Below are 24,246 nucleotides of genomic sequence, written 5' to 3'. Positions count from 1 at the left end.
ACTGACAACTATAGTTCGATCCCTGGAACTCAGTACAAAGAATCCACTCCTGAGTTGTTCTCTGTCGCATTCTTATGGCACACATGCCTTGCACTCAAACACCACACACACACACACACACACACACAAGACAGAAACAGTAGACTGTGAGTTCGAGGCCAGCCTAGTCTCCATAGCAAGTTCCAGGACAGCCAGGGCTTTAAGGAGAAACTTGTCTTGAAGGAAAAAAGAGCGTTTGAACCTTTTAAACACGAAGACTTGGCTCAGAAGAAGGTCTGAGTGAGCAACAGCCATAACAAAAACATGATTAATGAAAGGCCATTAGTAGCTTTACTAAAACCAAGACTGCCCTTTTATCATCTAGGATATCCTAGACAATTTTTAAAATACATAAATTTAAATGTATCAAAGAAATACAGAAAGTGAGAGTTGATAGAAATCTTGTCAAAGGAGTCATTTTTTGTGTCTTTGAAACAGGGTCTCACTATGTGCACCAGGTTGACCTTGAACTCACAGATGTCTGCCTGCTTAACTTCCGCAGTACCTCAGTACCACCATGCCTGACTTGTCAGGAGTTTCAAACTCAGTTACTTAGGGTCCTTGTTTACCAGTAAGGTCAAAGGTGAGCATGACTCAGTCTTAACCACGGCCATATGGATGTGCTGTCAGAAGCAGCTGACACAAGTCTGAGGTAAGAGATGCATGGCCAGGTGGTGCATATGTTTAATCCCAGCACTAGGGAAGCAGAGCGAGGTGGATCTCTGTGAGTTCAAGGCCAGCCTGGTCTACAAAGAAAGTGCCAGGACAGGCTCCAAATCTACACAGAGAAACCCTGTCTGGGACCCCCCCCACACACCCTGAAAAAAAAACAAAACAAAAAATACTGGATACTTTATTTAGCCAGGTGGTGGTGATGCACATCTTTAAACGCAGCACTCGGGAGGCAGAGGCAGGTGGATCTCTGTGAGTTCAAGGCCATCCTGGATAGTTCCAGGATAGCTAGGACTGTTACACAGAGAAAAAAACAAGAGATGCATGACTTTAATCTCAAGTGTTGGTAGCATAGGAGGTAGTTAGAAATGTATGGTAAGGTCCTTTTCCTCCAGAGTGAAATGAGTCTTTTTTTTCCTTTTTTTTTATTACTTAAAAAAAAAATACCAATCCGAAGGTCGTGAAGGAAGAGGATTGTGGTGGTGCGGCCATTATCTCCGCCGTCCACCCCTGCGCCCCTTGCTGAGCTTCCAGCAGCACCATGTTGGGCCAAAGTGTCTGAGGTTCATCACCTCCGTGGTCCGTTGCAGCCACTACGAGGAGGGCCGTGGAAAGAATTTGCCATTTTCGGTGGAAAACAAGTGGCGGTTACTGGCGATGATGACTGTGTACTTTGGATCTGGATTTGCTGCTCCTTTCTTCATAGTGAGGCACCAGCTTCTTAAGAAATGAGAATATTTAATTCAACCCTTTAACAGAATGAAGATTGTTTAGGAGATTGATCTGAAACTGGATTAAACTCTTGAACTCTTATTACTAAATAAAATTGTAAATAAATATGGCAACGTAAAAAAAAAATACCAATCCAAATTCCCACTCCCTCCCCTCTTCTCAGTCCCCTTCCTCTCCTTCCACAGACCCTCCCCCTCTACCCCTGAAATGAGTCTTTTTCTTTTTGGTTTTTCAAGACAGGGTTTCCCTGTGTAACAGTCCTAGCTGTCCTGGAACTAGTTCTTGTAGACCAGGCTGGACTTAAACTCACCAGTGATTCACCTGCTTCTGCCTCCCGAGTGCTGGGATTAAAGGCATGCACCACCACTGCCCGGCATGAGTCCTTTTCTAGTTGATAAAATACATTGATTTTAGTTTTGGTCCATTTTGTTCTGTTTCTTGAGCACTCACTGTGTGAAGACCCTGTAACCAACTTTGCATTTTTAGTTTCCATGTTCAAAAGTCTCTTGTGTGGCTGGGAGAGATGGCTTCTCAGTTAAGAACACTTGTCACTTTTGCAGAGGACCTGGGTTTAGTTCCCAGCACCCAATGCACATAAAATAAATAAGTCTTGCTGGGCCGTGGTAATGTATGCCTTTAATCCCAGCACTCGGGAGGCAGAGACAGGAGGATCTCTGTGAGCAGGCAGATCTCTGTTAGTTGAGGCCAGTCTGGTTCTAGGGCCACCAAAGTAATATAGAGAAACCCTGTCTCAAAAAACACAAACTATTTAATTAAGAGGTAATTTGTGATTTTAGAACCAATGGGAGTTTCTGGTTCAGGACAGTTTTCTATGTATGAGTGTAGCCTGAATGCCTGTGCACCACATGGTGCTTGATGCCCAGGGAGTCCAGAAGAGGGAATTGGAGCCTTTGGAATTGAAGTTATAGACACTTGTGAGCTGCTATGTGGGTGCTGGAAATCACCTCTGCAAGAGCAACCAGTTCTCTTAACTGCTGAGCCATCTGTCCAACCTTCCTGCCTTCAGTTTGGACAATTAGTACCATTTGTTTGACTGTCAGGGTAGAGGGAGGATAGGTATAATGAAAACCTAGTACAACAGACCAAATTTTATAAGTAGATTTAATATTCACTAAGATAAGTTTTATAGTGACTATGTAATTTAGTAGAAATGCCCCCAAATAGGAATAATTCTTTTTAATAGAATTTCCCTTATACTAAGTTTGTGGCTGTCTAGTATGTGAAGTCTTCAGTCCAGTGAGAAAACATAAAGTTGCATTTGAATAAAATCTAACCAACTAGTTGCTTTTTAAAAAGATTTATTTTCTTTTCTTATGTATGTGTGTGACTGTGTGAGTTACTTGCTGGATCCCTGGACTTAGAGTTACAGGTGTTTGTGAGCTGTCAGACATGCGTAGCTGGAGGTGGAAAGCAGTTTTCTGCAAAAGCAGTGTGCCCTCTTAAACACAGAGGTCTCTCCAGTCCCTTTACACCCCATTTTACACCATTTTAATATCCCCTTTGGCTTCACCTTTTGTTTTCTCTTTTGGAAAAATCCTTTACTTTAAAAGGAGAGATTTTTTTCTTACCTAGGAAAGTCTTTCTTTCATGAGACAATGCAACGTATAAATACAAATGTATCAACTTATTATAGAATTCAAATTATATTTATGACAATATAACAATGTCAGATACCCTATGTCCATGATGCTAAACTACAAGGTTGTTGTCTGTTGCCTATCAGAGACAGAGTTGACATCTGCTTTGGTTTTTTTGTTTGTTTGTTTGTTTGTTTTTAAAGACAGGTGTGGTGGTCGTGCATTTCTTTAATCCCAGCACTCGGGAGACAGAGGCAGATGAATCTCTGTGAGTTTGAGGCCAGCCTGGTCTACAGAGTGAGTTCCAGGACAGCCAGGACTGTTATATAGAGAAACCCTGCCTCAAAAAAATAAAAAAGACAGGGTCTCATTATTTAGCCTCGGTGGCCAGAAACACCCACCTACTTCCAAGTGCTGGAATTAAAGGTATGCATCAACATGCCTGGTTGCTGCTCTTTTTTTTTTTTAAAGTCTCTTTTTTGGGGCTTAGGGGATTCCAGAGATGGCTCAGTTATTGTGGGTCTGTGGTCTTTCTGAGATTCACCACTCTAATCATTAATAAATTTTAACAAAGAAGCACTTGGGAGGCAGAGGCAGTGGATCTCTGTGAGTTCGAGACCAGCCTGGTCTACAAGAGCTAGTTCCAGGACAGGCTCCAAAACCACAGAGAAACCCTGTCTTGAAAAACCAAAAAAAAAAAAAAAAATTTTAACAAAGAAGAGGCTTTTACTCAGTTACTGGCACCAGGTATTATACATCCAGGACTCAGAATTCCTAAATGCAGCCCAACTACCTCAGTCTCTCCCCTTAGCTCCCTGCCCCTTCGCTCCCTGTCCCTCGTTTTCCCGCCCTCTCGTTCCATGCTCCCCATCAATCATCGCTGGTCGAGAGGTCCGCCACAGCTGGTGCCGAAACCCGGGAACTTCGGTCGCCAGGCGAAGGGCCGAAGAGGATTCTGCGGAGTGGCGACATCGGTAAGTTTCTCCCAGTATGTTAATTTCAGTCTCCCCAAGTATGCTGTTTGCGGGAGTGGGTTCTTGGGTGTTTGGTCTCGTGTTCATGGCGTTTGTGGTGTTTGTACTGGCCTGCTGTCTCTGGTTGCACTGCCGTAAGTCCGGCCGCAACCTCAGGGCAGGGAACAACGTGGACGTTCCGAGAGAGGGGCGAAAGGCCCGCATTAAACACAAGAACAGTTTTTCAGATTCAGATTCAAAGGGAGGAAACTTGGAAAGGCCTGAAAGAAAAAAAGTAAAAGAAAAGGATCCTGATACAAACCTCTCTAAAAGAGAGGCTAATGAGAAGGGGAGAGGTCCCCTCTATCCAGCGCTCGAGGAATTTGAGGGCCTGGATCGGTCTGAGGAGGAGTTAGACCCTCAGGAGGAGGAAGAATTGGAGAAAGCCGCTTCTGGCAATCTTAATGTGTCATCCTATGATAGGCTCGATAGAGATCTGGCCGCTAAACAAGATGTGCTAAGAAAGGGAATTATATTCTTCTAGTTTGAGTTACCGAGGCCTCCAGATTTTGTAGAATGTGAACAGCTGCGGCTCCAAGATGCAAAGCTGCAAACAAGGGACCTGCCTTGAGGACCGACAGGCTAGAACGCTAGGCCACTCCCAGCATGGGCCTCAGGGCGTAGAAGCACAGCACAACCGCACAGCCGTGGTCTGGCTCACTAACTTAAATGGTCGGGCCCAGCTGCTCTGCTCAGCCACATCTCCAAGCAAAGCTGAGCACATGTTCTTGTGGTTAAACAACTTTGTATTTAGGCCCAAAAGGGGTATTGCTGAGTTTTGAGGTAGATATTTGCCTAATTTTAAATAAATAGACATAATGGGAGACTCCCAATGCTGGGGAGACTCTCACTCAGGTCTAGGGATGGCGCGGCCCCCACACAGCTCGCCGGAGACCGTCCTTGCTGAGGTCACGCGCACGGCACGTGGCCTTGGTTGGCGGGGGAGGAGTTCGACCCCAAGTGACCAGGAGAAAAAATTTTTGAGAAAAGGGACCACTCCCAAGGGGACCACTCCCAAGGTTGTAATCCGCTAGTTCCTAAAACAGTACTGTGATAATAGCAGCTAAGAAATCTGTTTTTCGAGGTCAAGGTCTGGTTTTGTCTTCAGCTGGTCCCTGGTGCAGGGTCGCTGAACAGGCTGGCCCTGGATTTTTGGTTCTTTTCTTCCTGCTGAGGGAGTCTGGTTTATCCAGGTTTTTCAATATTAGGTATGATCCAAAGGTGGCTGTGCCAGTATGCACTTCCAGCACCAGTTTACACTTCCAGCAATGGAGTTTTTTCCCTACCCACATTTTCTTAAGCATAAATTGTTAGTAATAATTTTTAATCTTGGTCATTTTTACAAGGATAAGGTAAAATCTCAAAGTTTTGGTTTACATTTCTCTGATGGCTAAAGGATGTTATGTTTGAGAATTTTTTTAAATGTCTCTCAGTCATTTTTAAGTTCGTCAGTTGAGAGTTTTCAGTTTAGGTCTATAACAAATATTTTTATTGGATTAATTTTTAATAGCTAATTTCCTAAGTTCTTCATATTTTTAAAATGGGTTTATGATAAATAAAGATCTTTTCCCACTCTAGCCTTGTTATACAAAAGCTTCTCAATTCAGGAGATATAATTTATGGTTTCTCACAATGTTTGTGCCACTGAGGCTGTGTTTGAGACGTGGCAAAGTGCGCTTCAAAAATTTTTCTCTGTGAGGTTCAACATAATTTTTATATGCTAAGGCCTTTGGCTCATTTAAACTTAAATTTTGTACATGGAGATGGATGTAGATCTATTTTCATTTTTCTACATGTTGGGGCCTGGTCTTGGCACCCGATAAGATCCAAGAGACTACTGCTATAAAATTTCTGGGGGCAATTATATCCCCTTTGACGGTGACCCCTCAAAAGATTTCCATTCGCACCCATCATTTGAGGACACTTAATGATTTTCAACAATTATTGGGGGATATTAATTGGATTAGGGGGTATTTAAACATCCCCCGGACAAAGTTGTTGCCCTTGTTTTCTATTTTGGAAGGTGATCCAAATGTTAATTCGAACAGAACTTTGACCCCCTTGGCTGAAAAGGCTTTAAAACAGGTGGAGAAAGCAATGACTAGGCACAATTGTGCCGAGTCAATCCTGCTTTGCCCATATTCTTATGCATCTTAAAAGCTGCACATTACCCTACTGGGGTGCTATGGCAAGAGGGCCCTTTATGGTGGATCCATGGTAATTCTTCAGGTACCAAAGCCATTCAATATTATCCTGAGTTGGTTGCTTCTCAAGCGGTATTGGGGATAAAACATTGCTTAACATCTTTTGCAACCATGCCAGATAAATTGATTATTCCCTATACCAAGGGACAGGTGGAGACATTGGCGGCTACAGTAAATGAATGGGTTGTTTTGGTTTGCGCTTTTCCTAACCTTATTGATAATCATTATCCAAGACATCCCCTATTAAATTTTGTGGAAAGGAACTTAGTGTATTTTCCTAAGGTTACCTTTAAAAAGCCCATTAATATGGCCTTGACTGTTTTTACTGATGGCTCCAAAACTGGCAAAGGTGCCATAGTAATTCAAGGTAGGGAACCCATTTTGCTTGATTTTCGACCAGATTCCCCACAAGTCACGGAATGTATGACCGTGCTGGAAGTTTTTAAAAGATTTTCAGAACCCTTCAATTTATTTTCAGATTCTAAATTTGTGGTAAATGCTGTTGCCTCATTGGAGATGGCTGCCTTTGTTAGAAATTCAAGTACAGTTTCCAATATTTTATGTCAAATTCAAGCATGCATTTTACAAAGGGATAATCCCTTTTTCATTGGACATATTCGGGCTCATACTTTGCTTCCAGGACCCATGTCTGAGGCCAATGATTTGGCTGACTGCCTTACCCGGTCCATGGCTTTGGTCGTCTCGGACCCTGTAGAATTAGCACGAGATTTTCATAAGCTTTGGCATGTGCCTGCCAATACCCTTAGAAAAAAAATTTCTTATTTCCAGACAGATAGCCAGAGATATAGTTAAAGCCTGTTCTTCATGTGTGACCTTTTTATACCCCCCTAATGTTGGGGTCAACCCTAGAGGGCTGCAACCTAACGCGTTGTGGCAAATGGATGTTACCCATCTGCCTGATTTTGACAAATTAAAATATTTACATGTATCAGTGGATACCTTTTCTGGCATTATTCATGCCACGCCCCTAGCAGGAGAAAAGGTAACTCATGTAAAAACACATTGCCTTGAAGCCTGGGCTGCCTGGGGAAAAACCCCTATGCCTGAAGACAGACAATGGCCGGCATATACCTCCCATGGATTTCGTGCCTTTTGCGCACAGCTCCAAGTGACCCACATTACAGGTCTTCCATACAATCCACAAGGACAAGGTATTGTGGAGAGAGCCAACAGAAATATTAAAGAAATTCTACAAAAACAAAAAGGGGGAATAGCTGAATCCGCTTCCCCCAGGGAAAGAATCTCCCTTGCTCTCTTCACACTTAACTTTTTAAACCTGAATGAGTCGGGTACTGCAGCAGCTGAAAAGCATGCAACAGGCCCTATGGAACAAAAGGAATATGTGATGTGGAAAGATGTATTGGATAACAAATGGTATGTACCGGATCTTGCGGTGGCAAGATCCAGGGGAGCTGTATGTGTTTTTCCACAGGGCCAAGAGGCTCCGCTTTGGGTTCCGAGCCGGCTGACACGCATGATCAAGGAAGTTCCTAAGGATGAACCTGAGTCTCTGGAGGAAGTTCCAGCTGACATCCCTGATGACGTGGATCCAGGGGAAGGAGGAGCACAGAAGGGGAATCCTGTCAGCCTTCCCAAAGGCGATGCCTGTTCGGCATGATGCCACAGTTTTTCCCAGATTTTTACCACCGATAGAAACCTTGATTTACCATTTTTAATGTATAAGTCTAAAGTGGCCCTTTTAGGAGAAGCATGTAACATTACAGAGAAAGGGTCCCTGTGCTTTCCGTTGCGTGGGCATGTTTTTGGCAAGCTGCCTGGGTGGCTGTGTGTTGTGCCTGTGGTTGGTTTGCTGCCTTCGAGCCCAGACCAATAGGGATAAGGCTATATTGGGATAAGGTTGTAATCTCTCAGGCATTAGCTAACCTGGAGTGTGGCTCCTTCCCCCAGATATGGTTGTCAGCACTAAGAGGCGCTTAGGGCTTCCATCTTGCACAGCCTATGCACCCCATGGGATCTGTTGATTGATCCATTGCACTTGGGTAGGTGTGCGAATGTAGATTCCTGCAACACAGCCTTTGCACCCCCGGGGTTCCTCGAGTACCCATTGCACAGGGGAAGGTGTGTCCATGGAAAATATCTTCCATCCTCGATCGACCAACACATCATGAGGTGGGGGTCAGATTGGATGACGTTAGTCCTGCGCTCATTGCTTACAAACAATAAGGGGGAACTGTAGTGAGCCAGACAGGATCGCCATTACAAGATGGCGCCGACATTCTGTCTTGTTGGTTATAAACAACTCCATATTTGGCTATGGCTTTGAGAGCTGCGCTTCCCCGCTTCCCGCATGCGCGGTGGATGAGGATCCTTGAGCCTATCCCGATGCGGTCTGGTGTCAGCTGTTGGTGGCAGCCAATCACAGGGCGACCCGTGTGCCAATTCCCTATTTAAGCGGCTGCCTAAGTGCCCCCACATGGGGAAGCTTACGCTGTTGATTGACAGGTGCACTTATCTGGAGTCCATTGACCTGTGATTCCCTGAAGCTTACATGAATTTAAAGTTTACAAAAAGAGATAAAAGTTTTAGATATATTAGCATTACCGCTGTTTGGAATCTACAGAAATCCACATTGTAGAAAAAAAGCAGTAGACCCATGCCTTTGAGTCACAGTAGCTTTGGGACCCCCAAAATTATTTTGAGTTAAAAGTATTAGCACATTTTCCTCGGTCCAGAGGACTGAATATATAGATATAGATTGGACAGAGATGTTTTTAGCACAACAAGAAGCAACTTTTATTTGAAACCAACCTAGTCTAAAAAGCAAGTTCCAGAACAGCCAGGACTATGCAGAGAGACCCTGTCTCAAAAAACAAAAACAAAGCCGGGCGGTGGTGGCGCACGCCTGTAATCCCAGCACTCGGGAGGCAGAGGCAGGCGGATCTCTGTGAGTTCGAGACCAGCCTGGTCTACAGAGCTAGTTCCAGGACAGGCTCCAAAACCACAGAGAAACCTTGTCTCGAAAAAACCAAAAAAACAAAAACAAAAACAAAAACAAAAACAAAGAAGCACCTTTACTTCTATACTTAGAAAACAACCAAAGGAAATTTTCAACTTTGAGCTTGTGAGGATGGAAATAGTCAGTGCTTTACCAGAGCCAGATGAGCAGCTCATGAGAACTCCACTGGTTACTATGTTAAACTGAACAGTTAAAGTCTTAACACTGTTAAACCCAGATCCGTGAAGTCCCCCCAAAACCAACAGGGAGACCAGGTCCCATATATAAAAGCAAAGAGCCTTTATTTTAGACAAGTTTGCAAATTTGGTCTCTTCATGTGTTCAAGTGTATTGGAATAATCGGAGAGCCCTGAGCTCAGAGTTGGGTCCGCATTGTTGAATAAGTTCTCTGGGATTGTGGTTTGTAGGCTGGATTTCTTTATGTTTAAAAACCACCTATGAGTGAGTACATGTGATAATTGTCTTTCTGTGTCTGGGTTACCTCACTCAAAATAATGTTTTCTAGCTCCATCCATTTTCCTGGAAAATTCAAGATGTCGTTATTTTTTTCTGCTGTGTAGTACTCCATTGTGTACATTTTTCTTATCCATTCTTCAATCCAGGGGCATTTAGGTTGAGTCCGGGTTCTGGCTATGACAAACAAAGCTGCTATGAACATAGTTGAATAAATGTCCTTGTGGCACGATTGAGCATCCTTTGGATATACCCAAAAGTGGTATTACTGGGTCTTGAGGAATTTTCTGAGAAATTGCCACACTGACATCCAAATGGGTTGTATTAGCTTGCATTCCCACCAGCAATGCAGAAGTGTTCCCTTTTTCCCACAACCTCTCCAGCATAAGTTGTCACCAGTGTTTTTGTTCTTGGCCATTCTTACAGGTGTAAGATGGAATCTCAGAGTTGTTTTGATTTGCATTTCTCTGATGACTAAGGATGTTGGACATTTCCTTAAGTGTCTTTCAGCCATTTTAGATTCCTCTGTCTGTACTCCATTTTTTTATTGAATTATTTGTTATTTTGATGACCAATTTCTTGAGTTCTTTGCATATTTTGGAGATCAGACCTCTATCTGATGTGGGGTTAGTGAAAATCTTTTCCCATTCTGTAGGCTGTCGTTTTATCTTGTTGACTGTGTCCTTTGCTTTACAGAAGCTTTTCAGTTTCAGGAGGTCCCATTTATTAATTGTTTCTCTCAGTGTCTGTGCTGCTGGGGTTATATTTAGGAAATGGTTCCCTGTGCCAATGCGTTCAAGTGTACTTCCCACTTTCTCTTCTATAAGGTTCAGTGTGGCTGGCTGTATGTTGAAGTCTTTGATCCATTTGGATTTGAGTTTTGTGCATGGTGATAGATATGGGTCTATTTTCATTCTTCTACATGTTGATATCCAGTTAAGCCAGCACCATTTGTTAAATTTGCTTTCTTTTTTCCATTTGATATTTTTTGCTTCTTTATCAAAGATCAGGTGTTCGAAGATGTGTGGACTGATAGCCGGGTCTTCTATTCAGTTCCATTGGTCCTCCTGTCTGTTCTTATGCCAATACCAGGCTGTTTTCAGTACTGTAGCTCTATAGTAGAGTTTGAAGTCAGGGATTGTGATGCCTCCAGTTCTTTCATAGCATAGGATTGTTTAGGCTATCCTGGGTTTTTTGCTTTTCCAAATGAAGTTGAGTACCGTTCTTTCGAAATCTTTGAAGAACTTTGATGGGATTTTGATGGGCACTGCGTTGAATCTGTAGATTGCTTTTAGTAAGATTGCCATTTTTACTATATTAATTCTGCCTACCCAAGAGCATGAGAGGTCTTTCCAGTTTCTGGTGTCTTCTTCAATTTCTTTCTTCAAAGATTTAAAGTTCTTGTCATACAAGTCTTCCACTTGTTTGGTTAGAGTTACTCCTAGATATTTTATGCTATTTGTGCCTATTGTGAAGGGTGTTGATACTCTTATTTCTTCCCCAGCCCTATTATTATCTGTGTAGAGGAGGGCTACTGATTTTTTTGAGTTAATCTTGTATCCTGCTACATTGCTGAAAGTGTTTGAGTTGTAGAAGTTCCTTGGGAGAATTTTGGGGATCACTTATGTAAACTATCATATCATCAGCAAACAGTGAGAGTTTGACTTCTTTTCCAATTTGTATCCCCTTGATTTCCCTTTGGTGTCTTATTGCTCTCGCTAGGACCTCAAGAACTTTATTGAATAGTTATGGAGAGAGTGGACAACCTTGTCTTGTTCCCAATTTCAGTGGAATCGCTGGGAGTTTCTCTCCATTTAGTTTGATATTGGCTTGCTGTATATTGCCTTAATTATGTTTAGGTATGTTCCCTGTATCCCTGCTCTCTCCAAGACCTTTATCATGAAGGGATGCTGTATTTTGTCAAATGCTTTTTTGGCATGTAATGAGATGATCATGTGGCTTTTATTTTTCAGCTTGTTTATATGGTGGATTACATTGACAGATTTTCATATGTTGAACCATCTCTGCATTTGTGGGATGAAGCCGACTTGGTCATAATAGATAATGGTTCTGATGTGTTCTTTGATTTGATTTGCTGGTATTTCATTTAGTATTTTTGCATCAACATTCATGAGTGAAATTGTAATTCTCTTTCTTAGTATTGTCTTTCTCTGGTTTGGGTACCAGGGTAATTGTAGCCTCATAAGAAGAGTTTGGCAATGTTCCCTCTGTTTCTATTGTGTGGAATAATTTGAGGAGTAATGGTATTAGTTCTTCTTTGAAAGTCTTGTAGAATTCTGAGCTGAACCCATCTGGTCCTGGGCTTTTTTTGGTTGGGAGACTTTTGATGACTGTTTCTATTTCTTCAGCAATGATAGTTCTGTTTAATTTGTTTATCTGATCTTGATTTAATTTTGGTAAGTGATATTTATCCAGAAAGTTGTCCATTTTCTTTAAGTTTTCCAATTTTGTGGAGTACAAGTTTTCAAAATATGACCTGATGATCCTCTGCATTTCCTCCATGTCTGTTATTTCCCCCTTTTTCATTTCTGATTTTGTAAATTTGGATATTCTCTCTCTGCCTTTTGGTTAGTTTGGATAAAGGTTTGTCTCTTTTGCTGATTTTCTCGAAGAACCAACTCTTTGTCTCATTGATTCTTTGTATTGTTTTCTTTGTTTCTATTTTGTTGATTTCAGCTCTCAATCTGATTATTTCCTGCAGTCTAGTTCTCTTAGGTGAGTTTGCTTCTTTTTGTCCTAAAGTTTTCAAATGTTCTGTTAATTCACTAGTGTGGGATTTTTCCAGCTTCTTTATGTAGGCATTTAGTGCTTTGAACTTGTCTCTTAACACTGCTTTCATTGTGTCCCATAAATTTGGGTATGTTGTGTGGTCATTTTCATTGAATTTTAGGAAGTCTTTACCCCCTTTATTTCTTCCTTGACCAATTAATTCAGGTCTGCATTGTTTAATTTCCATGTGTTTGTGAGTTTTCTGGAATTAGTATTGCTGTTGACTTCTAGTTTTAAAGCCTGGTGATCTGATAAGGTACATTGGGTTATTCCAATTTTTTTGTATTTGCTGAGGTTTGTTTTGTTACCACGTATATGGCCAATTTTTGAGAAGGTTCCATTAGGTGCTGAGAAGGTATATTCTTTTCTGTTTGGATGGAATATTCTATAGATGTCTGTTAAGTCTATTTGAGTCATAACATCTGTTAGTTCTCTTATTTCTCTGTTCATTTTTTTGTCTGATTGACCTGTCCAGTGGTGAGAGGGGAGTGTTGAAGTCTCCCACTTTTAGTGTGTGGGGTTTAATATATGATTTATGCTTTAAAAGTGTTTCTTTGACATATGAGGGTGCCCTTGTATTTGGGGCATCTGTTCAGTATTGCAATTTCCTCTTGATGGATTTTTCCTGTGACTAATATGAAATGTTCTTCTTTGTCTCTTTTGACTGATTTTAGCTTGAAGTCTATTTTGTTAGATATTAGGATAGTTACACCCACTTGTTTCTTAGGTCCACTTGATTGGTATATTTTTTTCCCAACTTTTTACTCTGAGACAATGTCTGTCTTTGAGGTGGAGATGCGTTTCTTGTATACAGAAGAGGGATGGATTCTGTTTTTCGTATCCAATCTGTTAGCCTGTGCCTTTTTATAGGTGAGTTGAGTCCATTTACATTAAGGGATATTAATGACCAGTGGTTGCTATCTCCTGTTAATTTAGTTTTCATTGTTGGTGATGTTAATTTGAGCATTTTTTTCTTCTTTGGGATTTGCTGTAATGAGATCATCAATTGTGTGTGTGTGTGTGTGTGTGTGTGTGTGTGTATGTGTGTGTTTGTTGGTGTAGCCATCTTCCTTGGGTTGGAGTTTTCCTTCTAGTATTTTTTGTAGGGCTGGGTGAAATCTAGATTTGTCATGGAATATCTTGTTTTGTCCTTCTATGGTAATCGACAGTTTTGTTGGGTATAGTAGTCTTGGCTGGCATCTGTGGTCTCTTAATGTCTGCATAATGCTTGACTATGATCTTCTGGCTTTCATTGTCTCCACTGAGAAGTCAGGTATAATTCTGATAGGTCTGCCTTTATATATTACCTGGCCTTTTTCCTTTGCAGCTCTTAATATTCTTTCTTTACTCTGTATGTTTAGTGTTTTGATTATTATGTGGCGAGAGGACTTTTTTTTTTTGATCCAGTCTATTTGGTGTTCTGTAAGCTTCTTGTATCTTCATAGGCATATCTTTCTTTAAGCAGGGAAAGTTTTCTTCTATAATTTTGTTAAATAAATTTTCCGTACTTTTGAGTTGAACTTCTCCTTCTTCTATACCTATTATTCTAAGGTTTGGCCTTTTTATGGTGTTCCATATTTCATGGATATTTTGGGTTAGGCTTTTGTTAGATTTAATGTTTTCTTTAACTTATGAGTCTATTTCCTCTATTGTATCTTCAGCACTTGAGATTCTCTCTTCTATTTCTTGTATTCTGTTGTTCATGCTTGCATTTGTGGTTCCTGATCTTTTCCTCATGATTTCTGTTTCTATAATCCCTTCGGCTTGTGTTTATTTTTTATCTCAGTTTTCAAGTCCTGAATAGTTTCTTTTATATGTTTTGAGTTCTTTTTTATTGGTTTTCTTTAAATGATTTGCTGATATCTTCCAATTTTTTGTTTGTTTTTTCCTCCATTTCTTTAAGGGAATTTCTCATTTCATCTTTAAAAATTTCAAACATTCTCTTGCGGTTATTTTTTAGGTCATTTTCTTCTGGTTCATCCATATTTGGTTGCTCAGGTCTTGCTTTTGTAGGGTCTTTAGGTTTTACTGGTCTTGTGTTGCTCTTTGTGTTGCTCATGTGATCTTACCTTTTCTACTCATCTTTTCCGCTAATAGGTGTGGTTGGGGCTGTCTGAGAGTCTGTTGAATAATCTTCTAGGTGCCAGTGAATCCAAAGCTCAGATGGTTGTTACTCATGGTACAGTCAGTGTCACAGTTCTAGTTACCCCATTGGTTATTCCTGTTCCTGGAGGTAGCTCAGTGTTCCTGTGCTTTGGTCTCTTCCCTTGGAATTTGCTGTCTCAGGCCTACTTTAGCGTAGGCTACTGGCTTTGATCTGTTTCTATAAATCTTGGTCTGGATCTGCTCCTGCAGAAGGCCCTGGCTTGGAGTTGGACCTGTTGTGGTGGAGATCACTGACTATGGATCTGATCTCTGGCTCAGTCCTGATCCGCCCATGTCCTGGGACTGGGTTTGCTCCTGGCTTCTGCTCCTGGTAGAGCTTGTTCTCTCTGTGTCTTAGGTAGCTGGTTCAATTCCACTCTGGTTCTGGTGGAGATCACAGACTCTGAGTCAGGTCGTTGGCTCAATCCTGGTCTGCCAGAGTGTCCAGTTTTTAACTTTGGGGAAAAAAACTCTCCCTTTTAACTAATTCCTTCCTTTAAGAAGTTCCAATTTGCTGGTCAGTGGTGGCACACACCTTTAATCCCAGCACTTGGGATGCAGAGGCAGGCAGGATCTCTGTGGGTTCGATGCCAGCCTGGTCTACAAGTGCTAGTTCCAGGACAGGTCCCAAAGCTACAGAGAAACCCTGTCTTGCAAAACCATAATAAATAAATAAAAGATTTCCCAATTTTCTAACGAAATCTGCCGCCAACGATTATGAAGATGTGAAGCTTATTACCACTGCAAAGAACAGTAAAAGCCTGACCAGATTTCAAGGCAGCTACCTAGTTTGGCAGCAGCCTGAGAAGGGGGTGCAAGGAAAGCCCACCAGGAAAAAAAAAAAGGAAAATTTATCAGGTAAGGCAGTGACTCCGGCTGCATGTAGCCTCAGCCTATGCCAGTGACTGTAAAGCCACAGGTAAAGAGTTTCTTTGTGAATCCATTGGGTACCAGAAGCAGCACAAACTCTAATTGGTATTAATATTAAAACCCAGAGTCAGATATCAGGGTTAATGCTGAAAATCAGAGAAGCAGAGCACAAGCCACTAGAGAGACCTTTTACCTCTACCAATGCTCAGACCTAAGGAGCGATCCTGTTCTCAGACTGCATCTGTCTCCACCAAACCTTAGGCTGCATTGAGCTTCTGCCTCCTCCCCCTTATATTTTCTCTCTCAGCCCAGCCATATCCTTCCTATCTCTATCTCTCTAGTGCTGAGATTAAAGGTGTGAGCCATCACAGCCTGGCCTCTAATGGTTTGGCCCTGCACTCTGATCATCAGGAAAGCTTTATTTGTTAAAACACAAAGGAAATATCACAGCAGTAGTGGGTACATCTTTAATCTCAGGACTTGGGAGACAGAGGCACGCTGACCTGTGAGTTCAAGGGCAGCTTGGTGTACAAAGTTCCTAAACAGCCAAGGCTACACAAACAAACCCAGTCTCACACACAAAACAACAACAAAAAAAAGGTCTGCCATTTCAACCATGAACTCTTTGCCCTTTCCTCTCTTGACTTTCTCCTTGTCCCTCTCTCTTGGCTCCTACTCTCTAGGCCCTCTCTCTCTCTCTGGACCCTCTCTCCTGACCACCTCTTTCCTGGCCCCTTCTCCCCCCCCCCCCCCGCCCTGCCTCTTCTCTCCTGGCACCCTCTCTTCTTCTGGGCCCCCCCTCTCTCATCTCAGTCTACTGGCGATCCTTAGTCTATTACTTTCTCTCTCTGCTCTGTACTCTCCCTCATATATATAATAAAAACCTTCTCATCAAGCATACCCAGCTAGGAGCAGTCATATTCTCATTTCATTCAGTGGTCTACCCTTATTTGTATCGTCCCTGCTAAGGAGTAAATTTCCTTCTAACCTAGGAATGGGGTACCCTTTGTCATTTCCTATGAGGTGATTATTCATCAGGGGTGTTCCCCTTGGTTCTTTCTCTACCCTGGTGGGATGAAGAAAGAAGTGCCTGATATCATTGAAATCTTTATGATCAGACACTCATAGAACTCCCAACCTAAAAGCAACACAGTTGCAGTAAGGAACCATCAAAGAAAAACTCAGAATACTGTATTGGTAGAGCTCAGGAGAAAAAGATTGAACACTAGCAAATTAATAAATATACTGAAAACAAAAATAAAACAACAGCTCTGAAACGACAAAAAGACAGGATCCAAGCAACCAGCTTAAAATAAACAAAGAAATGAACTACTGACTAAGCCAAAAGAAGTCTGAGTCCTATTAAGAGCTCACTAATATCCAATTAAGGAAGCAACACAGGACTGTCATGTCCAGGGGCCCATGCTGGTACCTAACACCTCTGGCGAAATATGGGTCATTCCTGGAGGTCCCACATTTAAGCACTAAAATGGCACACACACACACACACACACACACACACAAAACACCCCCCCAAAAAAACCCCCACAGTTTTTACCTGAAAGGGAATAAAAGATAACTTATTAGCTGGCTGGCTGTGGTGGCACACACCTTCAGTCCTAGCACTCAGGAGGCAGAGGCAGACGGATCTCTCAGTTTTGAAGCCAGACTGGTCTACAGAGTGAGTTCTAGGACAGCCAGAGTTGTTATACAGAGAAACCCTGCCTCAAAAAACCAAACCAAACAAACAAAAAACCCCACCAACACTAAATAAGTAAACAAATGGTGCTGTGGCTCTTCAACAACAATTAACACAGTCAAAATTATCCCTGATACACATGACCAGGAACTAATAGATAATCCCTCACAGGCGTGCCCGAGGTTTGTTTCTTAGGTGATTCTAGAGCAATGGTTCTCAGCCTTCCTAATGCTGTGGTACTGAGAATACTGTATGCATAATAAATAAATATTTTTTTTAAAAGTGTGTTTATGTTTTACCTTGCCTGCCTAAGGCACCTGATTGATGAAATAAAGAGCTGAATGGCCAATAGCTAGGCAGGAGAAAGGATAGGCAGGGCTGATGGAGAGAGACTAATAGGAACAGAAATCTAAGCTCAAGAAGAAAGAGGAAGAAGGAGAAAAGATGGAGAGAATAAGGGATACACTTTGGGCAAAAAACCAGGCAGATGCCAACCAGCCAGACACAGAGACAGCAAGAAAGTGAGAAAAGTAAAAAGCCCCGAGGCAAAATGTACATAAGGAGAAACCAGTTAATTTAAATTAAAAGAGCTAGCCAGAAAGGAACTAAGCTAAGGCCAAGTATCCAAAATTAATTAGAAGTCTCCATGTCATAATTTTGGAGTTAGTGGCCCACAAGAAAAACCCTGGTACAATCTGAATTTTATCAACTGTCCTACTATGTTCCTTTTCTGAGCTAGGATCCCATTTCTGGTCTGGTGATCTTACTGAATAGTTATGATTTTGAGTTTATCTGATCTTTCTTCATTCAGGCTTTGATTTTGGGGCCAGAAATATCTACAAGTGAACCTATGTGTTTTCCAGGAGACCCTCAATATATACAATGGTTAGTGCTTTTCTCTCTTAATTCTGTTGCGGTATAATAATGTTTGTTTTGATATGGGATCTCACGATGGTCTTGACACTCACTATGTAGACCAGGTTGGTCTTAAACTTGGTGGGATATTTCTGCTTTTGTGAGATTTTCTGCTTCTTTCTTTCAGGGATACTCACTCCTCACTTGTAGGCAAGTATGATCCTGTGAGAGGTATTCCAAGACATCTTGTTTTGTTGTTTGTTTTGAGTCAGGGTTTCTCTCTGCAGCCCAGGCTGGCCTTAAACTCACTCTGTAGACCAGGCTGGCCTTGAACTCACAGAGATCTACCTGATTCTATCTTCCAAGTGCTGGGATTAAAGGCATGCTTCAAATCAACTTTTTTTTTAATAACAGTTTTTACATTTGTTATGTTGTTGGGGAGGGGCAAACATGTTGTGGCACCCATTTGGAGGTCAAAGGACAACTTGTGAGTCTGTTTACGTCTTCCACTGTATGGGTGTGGGAGTTCAAACTCAGGTTGTCAGGCTTGTCAGGAAGTGCCTTTACCTATAGAGCCATTTTGCTGGCCTCAGTGCACCTAATGAGAGGGTAAATTTGGACTTGCAGGTTGGGGGTGGTGAATGAAAAAAGAAATAAAAAGGAAAGGAAAGGACATGACTGCTCCTAGGTATGGTGGAGGAGGTTTATTATAGATAAAAGGGAGAGCATAGCTAGAGGTGGGGACATCTGGAGGATTTCAGAGTGGACATGACCAGACTGAGAGGGGCCATGTGGGGAAAGGAGGAGAGGAAGAGAGAGGGGAGAGCAGGAACCATGTATAGCAGCCAGGAGTCCAAAGGCACAAAAGGTAGGTAACCAAAACATCTGGATCACATAGGGAAGAGCCTCTGGGGGAAGGGCAGCCCAGCCTCTGGCCTGGAGAGTTCAGGGTAGAGGGTGGGGTATGTCAGACATATCCTGTAACAGGTAGGGACTGAGGGATGCTGGAAGAACCTGGCAGCCAGGTCCTTTGATATGTTATATAGGCACCTCAGTCATTTGTCCAGGGTTTGAGACTTAACAGGGGAGGTCTCTGTGACCTCCATTGCCAGCCAAGTGACAAAGATAGTTCAGTTCAATACAACTAAGTAGATGGTGTTGGTTCAAACTTCAGGAATCTGATGAAAACTTTTGTGGTGATTGTAGGGTAAAAAGGGCCAAGGAAAAACACCCTGTCTTTGACTTGACCCCAAGACCAAGGATAAGGACTTGAAATCCCACCAATCCCTGAGCACAAAACTCCACCAATCCCTAAGCTTGACCCAGAATCAGGTCACAAAAACCCACCAATCCCAAGCCACCTTGGAAAGCCCCTTGATGGAGGAAGGTCATTGGCTAATAAAGGAACTGCCTTGGCCCATTTTATTGGTTAGAAGATAGGTGGGAGGAGTAAACAGAACAGAATGCTGGGAGGAAGAGGAAGTGAGCTCAGACTCCACAGCTCTCCTCTCGGGAGCAGACGCCTCAGAGAGACGCCATGCTCTGCTCCAGGGCAGACACATGCCATGAAGCTCTGACCCAGGATGGACTAGGCTAGAATCTTCCTGGTAAGACCGGTTCTCACAGATTATTAGAGATGGGTTGGTCGGGATGTGAGAATTAGCCTGTAAGTGCTAGAGCTAAAGGGCCAAGCAGTGTTTAAAAGAATACAGTGTCCGTGTAATTATTTTGGGGCATAAGCTAGCCGAGCAGGCAGCCGGGGTGCTGGGGACGCAGCCCTGCCGCTCTTATTACTACAGCCCCTCCCCCAGAAACCCTATGTAAGCTCTGTATTTTGTCCAGTTTTTTGCTGCTTCTCACTTTTTTCTGAGAAACACAGTAATCTAATAGATGAAATAAATACTTTAATATATGCAGGGCAAAAGTTTGTGATTGGGGATTAAATAATCCATCTATAGCGTAAATTAAAACATAAGGTGCACACTCATAGTAACATTCCCATTTGCAAATCACATAGCAAAGCCATACTCTTATCACACCATGTATACCCTAACTCAATAAAAATGACATACAAAAAGGTAGCTACATCCATGTCTAAGGAGTGAAAACTGAGGTAATCTTTCTTTTAATTAAAAAGTAATGAACCCATGACCTCTTTCCTGACAAATTAGTAATTAAGTTGAGGGACTGGAGTGTGTAGGGATAAACTTGTAGTCAGCAGGCTAGCTACCCATCTTCTGTATCTGAGTCCCTTCAGTGGACTGGTAGATACCCGGGCCCTCTGTGTACATATGGTGTGCATGGCACTGCACTCTGGGAAATTCCTCTTGAGCGTTTAATATGGGAGAGGAGGCTCACCTATGATTTCTTTGGTATAAATGGAGCAGGGGAGAAGGGAGAATAAGTTGTTTTGTTTTGTTTTTAGCCTGGGGTGGAAAACGAGTATGGGGAGTGCGGGGGTGCTAATTCACAGAATTGGAATCCACTAGTGGTAAAATCCTAGGTGAAGACCTTTCCATTAAGCCTGAGATAACATGGTACAGCCTTCAGACATGGCACAGGTCAAGTTCCTCAGCTACCCAGGCCCACACTGCTCATGGAGCCTCCCAGGATGGCAATCTGCACTGCTGTGCCTTCAATGCTAAAGGCTGCTGTGACCCAGGAATTGAGGCTTGGTGACAAAGCTGCAGAGGCAGCCAGCCACCTTCCTTGATTTTTCCTTCCCAATAAATTGTGAGGTTTATTGTGCTGTGTGACAATCTGGCTGGAACAGAGACTTGCTGTAACAGCTTTCTTTCACCAGAGTGGAGCAGGGTAGAGGGTGGAGCAGAACTTTCGCTGGGGAAACTTTCCCCCAGCGGGGCAAACACTTCACTGGACCTACGCAGAGCTATAACACTTCTCTGGAGCAGAGCTGTAACAGCTTTGCTGGGGAAACCCTCTCTTTGCTGGAGCAGTGATTACACTTGCATTGGGACTTCCCTGGAGTGGAGCTCAAGCTGGGCTCACAGTGACTTTGTGTTATTCCTTGGCTCCTGATGCCAGGATCCCTGTCCATCCGAGCTCCAACACTTACAGTGGTAACTCAATCCTGCGTGCGCAATACAGCATACATAAATCTCTCTGAGGAACAAAAGTAAGCATAATAAAGGTTGGAAGTGACTATAGCTAAACTCTTTGTAAAGTACATGTGACACCTTCCATAAAGGTAGGTTCTGTAGATTGAGCAAGAAAAACAAGCTTATAAGGGTCTGGGGGAGGGTCTGGTGTGGTCTCTAGCGCAAAGGTCACCAGGCTAGAATGCTGCACATCTGCTCCCAGCTCTGAGTGGATAACAGACACATCCCCTTCCTTCAAGGAATAACACGGTAGGCTAACATCCCCGGTACCCTTGAGCACAAGAACGTCCGTGCCTCCTACAGCTGGTGGCCTTTCTTAAAGTGGAGTCTTCCAGGCTTTTCCACTGTAAAGCGCTTTACCATTTGCAATTGCTAAGACTTTTGGGGAGAAGCTTTAGAACTGTGTTAAAATACACACAGTCTCCCAAACGGGAGACTCAGTGCTTTTACCATAGCTCGGTGTGGGTGAGACACTGGGTTCCATCTCTAGAACCCAAAGCAACTTGTCACTTTTTAGCCTTGTTTTTAGCACCCATATGATTTTCATGTCCAGCAGCAATTATTCAAATGTTTGCCCCACAGAAGACAGTCTTGCATCACTTTTCCTATATTTATTGATTGGAATGAGAACCTAAAGGTGACCTGTCCTTTTCTCCATTTTTATTTTTTTCGAGGTTCTGGATAGTATTACTGCAATTTAGCCCCAACGTAGTCCCTGGTCAATAGTAGTGGAGTAAAGACTTGACAGGAGGGATTTGAAGTGCTCAGGAACGGACCTGGTTAACTCCATTTTGTTTCTGAGTCCATTTACTTCATTTCCGTCCTAAAGAGTTCCCCTAAGTCTTACATACTGCTCCCTCGGGTGTCAGAAAAGACTTGAAGAACATCTTAGGTTAAGGCTCAAAATCACCCTTTCTTGGTCCTTGGCACTGACACAGCTCTGTAAGACCAAACTACGGTTCACGCCGAACCAAAAGGGTCCCGACCACTCTTAATGGAACCCCCACACTGGTTTCTGTCTCTCTTCCCTTTTGGACACCGAGGATGTTAGGACGCACAACGAACAGATTTTTTTAGTTATGAGACCTTTGTCCTTCCCGGTGTGGTGACGCTGCAAGTAAAACTTTCCTACCCTCAGCACCGCGCATCTGTACGATGACTTTCTGGGATAGGCGGTCCAGTTTAGTCCTGGGGACGGTGCTGAGCGGGAGCTCCGTTGTCATTAGCAAACGCCAAAGTGACTTAAGCTCAGCAGAGGCCGGCTCACAGAAACGCTCCCACCGTTCCCCGCACTCCCGCGCTCCCCGGCTCCCGGCAGCCCCCGCGCACCTCTCTCCCGGCGCTCCCTGCGGCCGCAGTCCTCAGCGCGCCTAGTCCCGCCTGGGCCACGGTCGTTAGCTCCTCAAGGCTGGCGCCTGGTCCCGCCCACGCGTCCGCCATCGCGTCTCGCAATTGGGCCGCGCGCGCCTCGCGCCGCCGATTGGCGGCCTCCTCAGCCCGCTCCCGGCTCCCCCAATGCGCGGCTGCCGTGCGCCGGGATTGGTCGCGCGCCGATAAGGCCCGCCCTCCGCTCGTCCGCGCGGCAGCTGGTCTCAAGAGCCTAGAGCTTGCGAGGGCCTTGGCGGGTTGCGGCGGCGCCGGGGCGGTGAGGGTCGGCCGTCTGTGGTCGGGCTGCGGGCGGCTCGGGCAGGTCGCGGGCGCCACAGGTAGGTGCGGGGCGCGAGGGGCGCCCCGCGAGTAGCGGGCGCTGCGGCCTGGAGAGGCTGCGCCCTTCCCTTCCTCCTCCCCTCCCGGGCGAGGCCGCAGGCCGGGGCTCGGGGCGGGGCGCAGCGCGCGAGGCGGGCTGGGCCACGCGGAGTCGCGGCCTTTGTGCAGCGGCGGCCGGGCCCGGAGCCCAGGCGTCGTGGACGTAGGGTGCTGTCGGCCTGGTAACGAAACCCCTCGGCTGGTGGGCCCGAAGCCATCGCTTCGCCTTGCCTTCTGGCGGGAGACGTGTGGGCAGGGACACCTCTCGTCCTGAACTCTTGCCTGTTTGGGCTGCTTGGAAAAGCCGACAAACCGCCCAAGTCTCTTCCAAATTGCCAGTGGATGAAGTGGTCGTGTAGTTTTTCAGGATGTGGTTTTACAGTAATAATGAGCGTGGTAGAATAAATGGGAAGTGGCAACCTGTTGACAGCGATACCTGTCAAGTAAAATCATGCAGTGGGCTCGGGTTGCTACGTGATAGGAATTTGGTTTGCCATCTTGCATGCTTGCATGTACCCCATTGCCAGATGCAGAGATGTCCTATGTAGGGTTGTTGACTTGTGGCAGCCAATCACTAGGAGGGGCCCACTGTCTCCTGGCTTCAACAGGACTCCCAGTCTTGAAAGTGGCTCAGTCCCCAATGTAAGCCACCACTAACCAAAGGGAGTAAGCAAATGGCTGGTCTAATAAGTGTGGCCTGTAATTTCAAAGAAGAGGATTTGCAGGGTGACAAAGGAATTGATGAGGTCATACTGCCTTTGGATTGGTCAGGAGGCTGCAGCTGTAGCATTGGTCACCACCGCTATATCCATGCCAGTCCATTAAGTAGGAGTTGTCCAGGTGTGTTGGGTAAGCTGCTTGCTCCCAGTCCAGTTGACAAAGCAAGAGCTGCATCCACAGGTTCAATCAGCTGAAGAACAGTGAGGCTGGAGGGCAGGAAGGGCTACCCTTTGAACTCTACATGGCCAGGGGAGCAGGCACTTGACAGTGGTTGTTGCAATTTTACCTTGTAGGAAGGATGATTTTGACTGGTTTGTCCAGCTTTAGCCTTTTGTTGTCATCATTTCGCTCCCATGTGATCGCTTCTAGTTTTCACATCAACTTTCCTTGACATCTTCCAAATCTCCATCTCCAACGCGGATCTCCTTTCTGATCGCTAACCTCCTGCCGCTAGTTGTTCTTTTCACTTTGTCATGGATTGCTTTGACACCAAGTAGTTTGATCCAAGCCAAGCTCTAGTCACAGGCCATGCCAGAACAATCCTTCTGGGCTGTCTAACGTCACCTTGGTGCCTCTCTTAGGCCTTCATGCATT

General features: G+C 44.0%; 2 protein-coding genes across 3 annotated transcripts in view; one reads left to right on the top strand and one right to left on the bottom strand.

Annotated features, from left to right (window-relative positions):
- Positions 1-934: 934 nt before the first annotated feature.
- Positions 935-23,436, bottom strand: LOC121464808 (bcl-2-binding component 3, isoforms 3/4-like). The gene is made up of 3 exons (XM_041677905.1): positions 23,407-23,436; positions 22,516-23,256; positions 935-1,431 (listed from the first exon to the last, which is right to left on the bottom strand). Exons 1-3 carry the CDS (start codon positions 23,434-23,436, stop codon positions 1,360-1,362), a joined length of 843 nt encoding a protein of 280 aa, XP_041533839.1. The 3' UTR covers positions 935-1,359.
- Positions 22,771-24,246, top strand: part of Dgcr8 (DGCR8 microprocessor complex subunit) — a 33,165-nt gene continuing 31,689 nt past the window's right edge. Inside the window, exon 1 of one of the 2 annotated variants that reach the window (XM_041678398.1) lies at positions 22,771-22,892. The gene's annotated coding sequence lies outside the window, so the exon portion shown is untranslated. The remainder of the gene's footprint in view (positions 22,893-24,246) is intronic. The other variant, XM_041678399.1, reaches the window with a different exon arrangement.

The sequence above is a fragment of the Microtus oregoni genome, unplaced genomic scaffold (assembly GCF_018167655.1).
Source record: "Microtus oregoni isolate MIOR12 unplaced genomic scaffold, Mior012 000029F_ref0000214, whole genome shotgun sequence".
Classification (NCBI taxonomy): domain Eukaryota; kingdom Metazoa; phylum Chordata; class Mammalia; order Rodentia; family Cricetidae; genus Microtus; species Microtus oregoni.
Note: the sequence above shows the minus strand (reverse complement) of the source record. Positions and strands in the feature narration are given on the sequence as shown.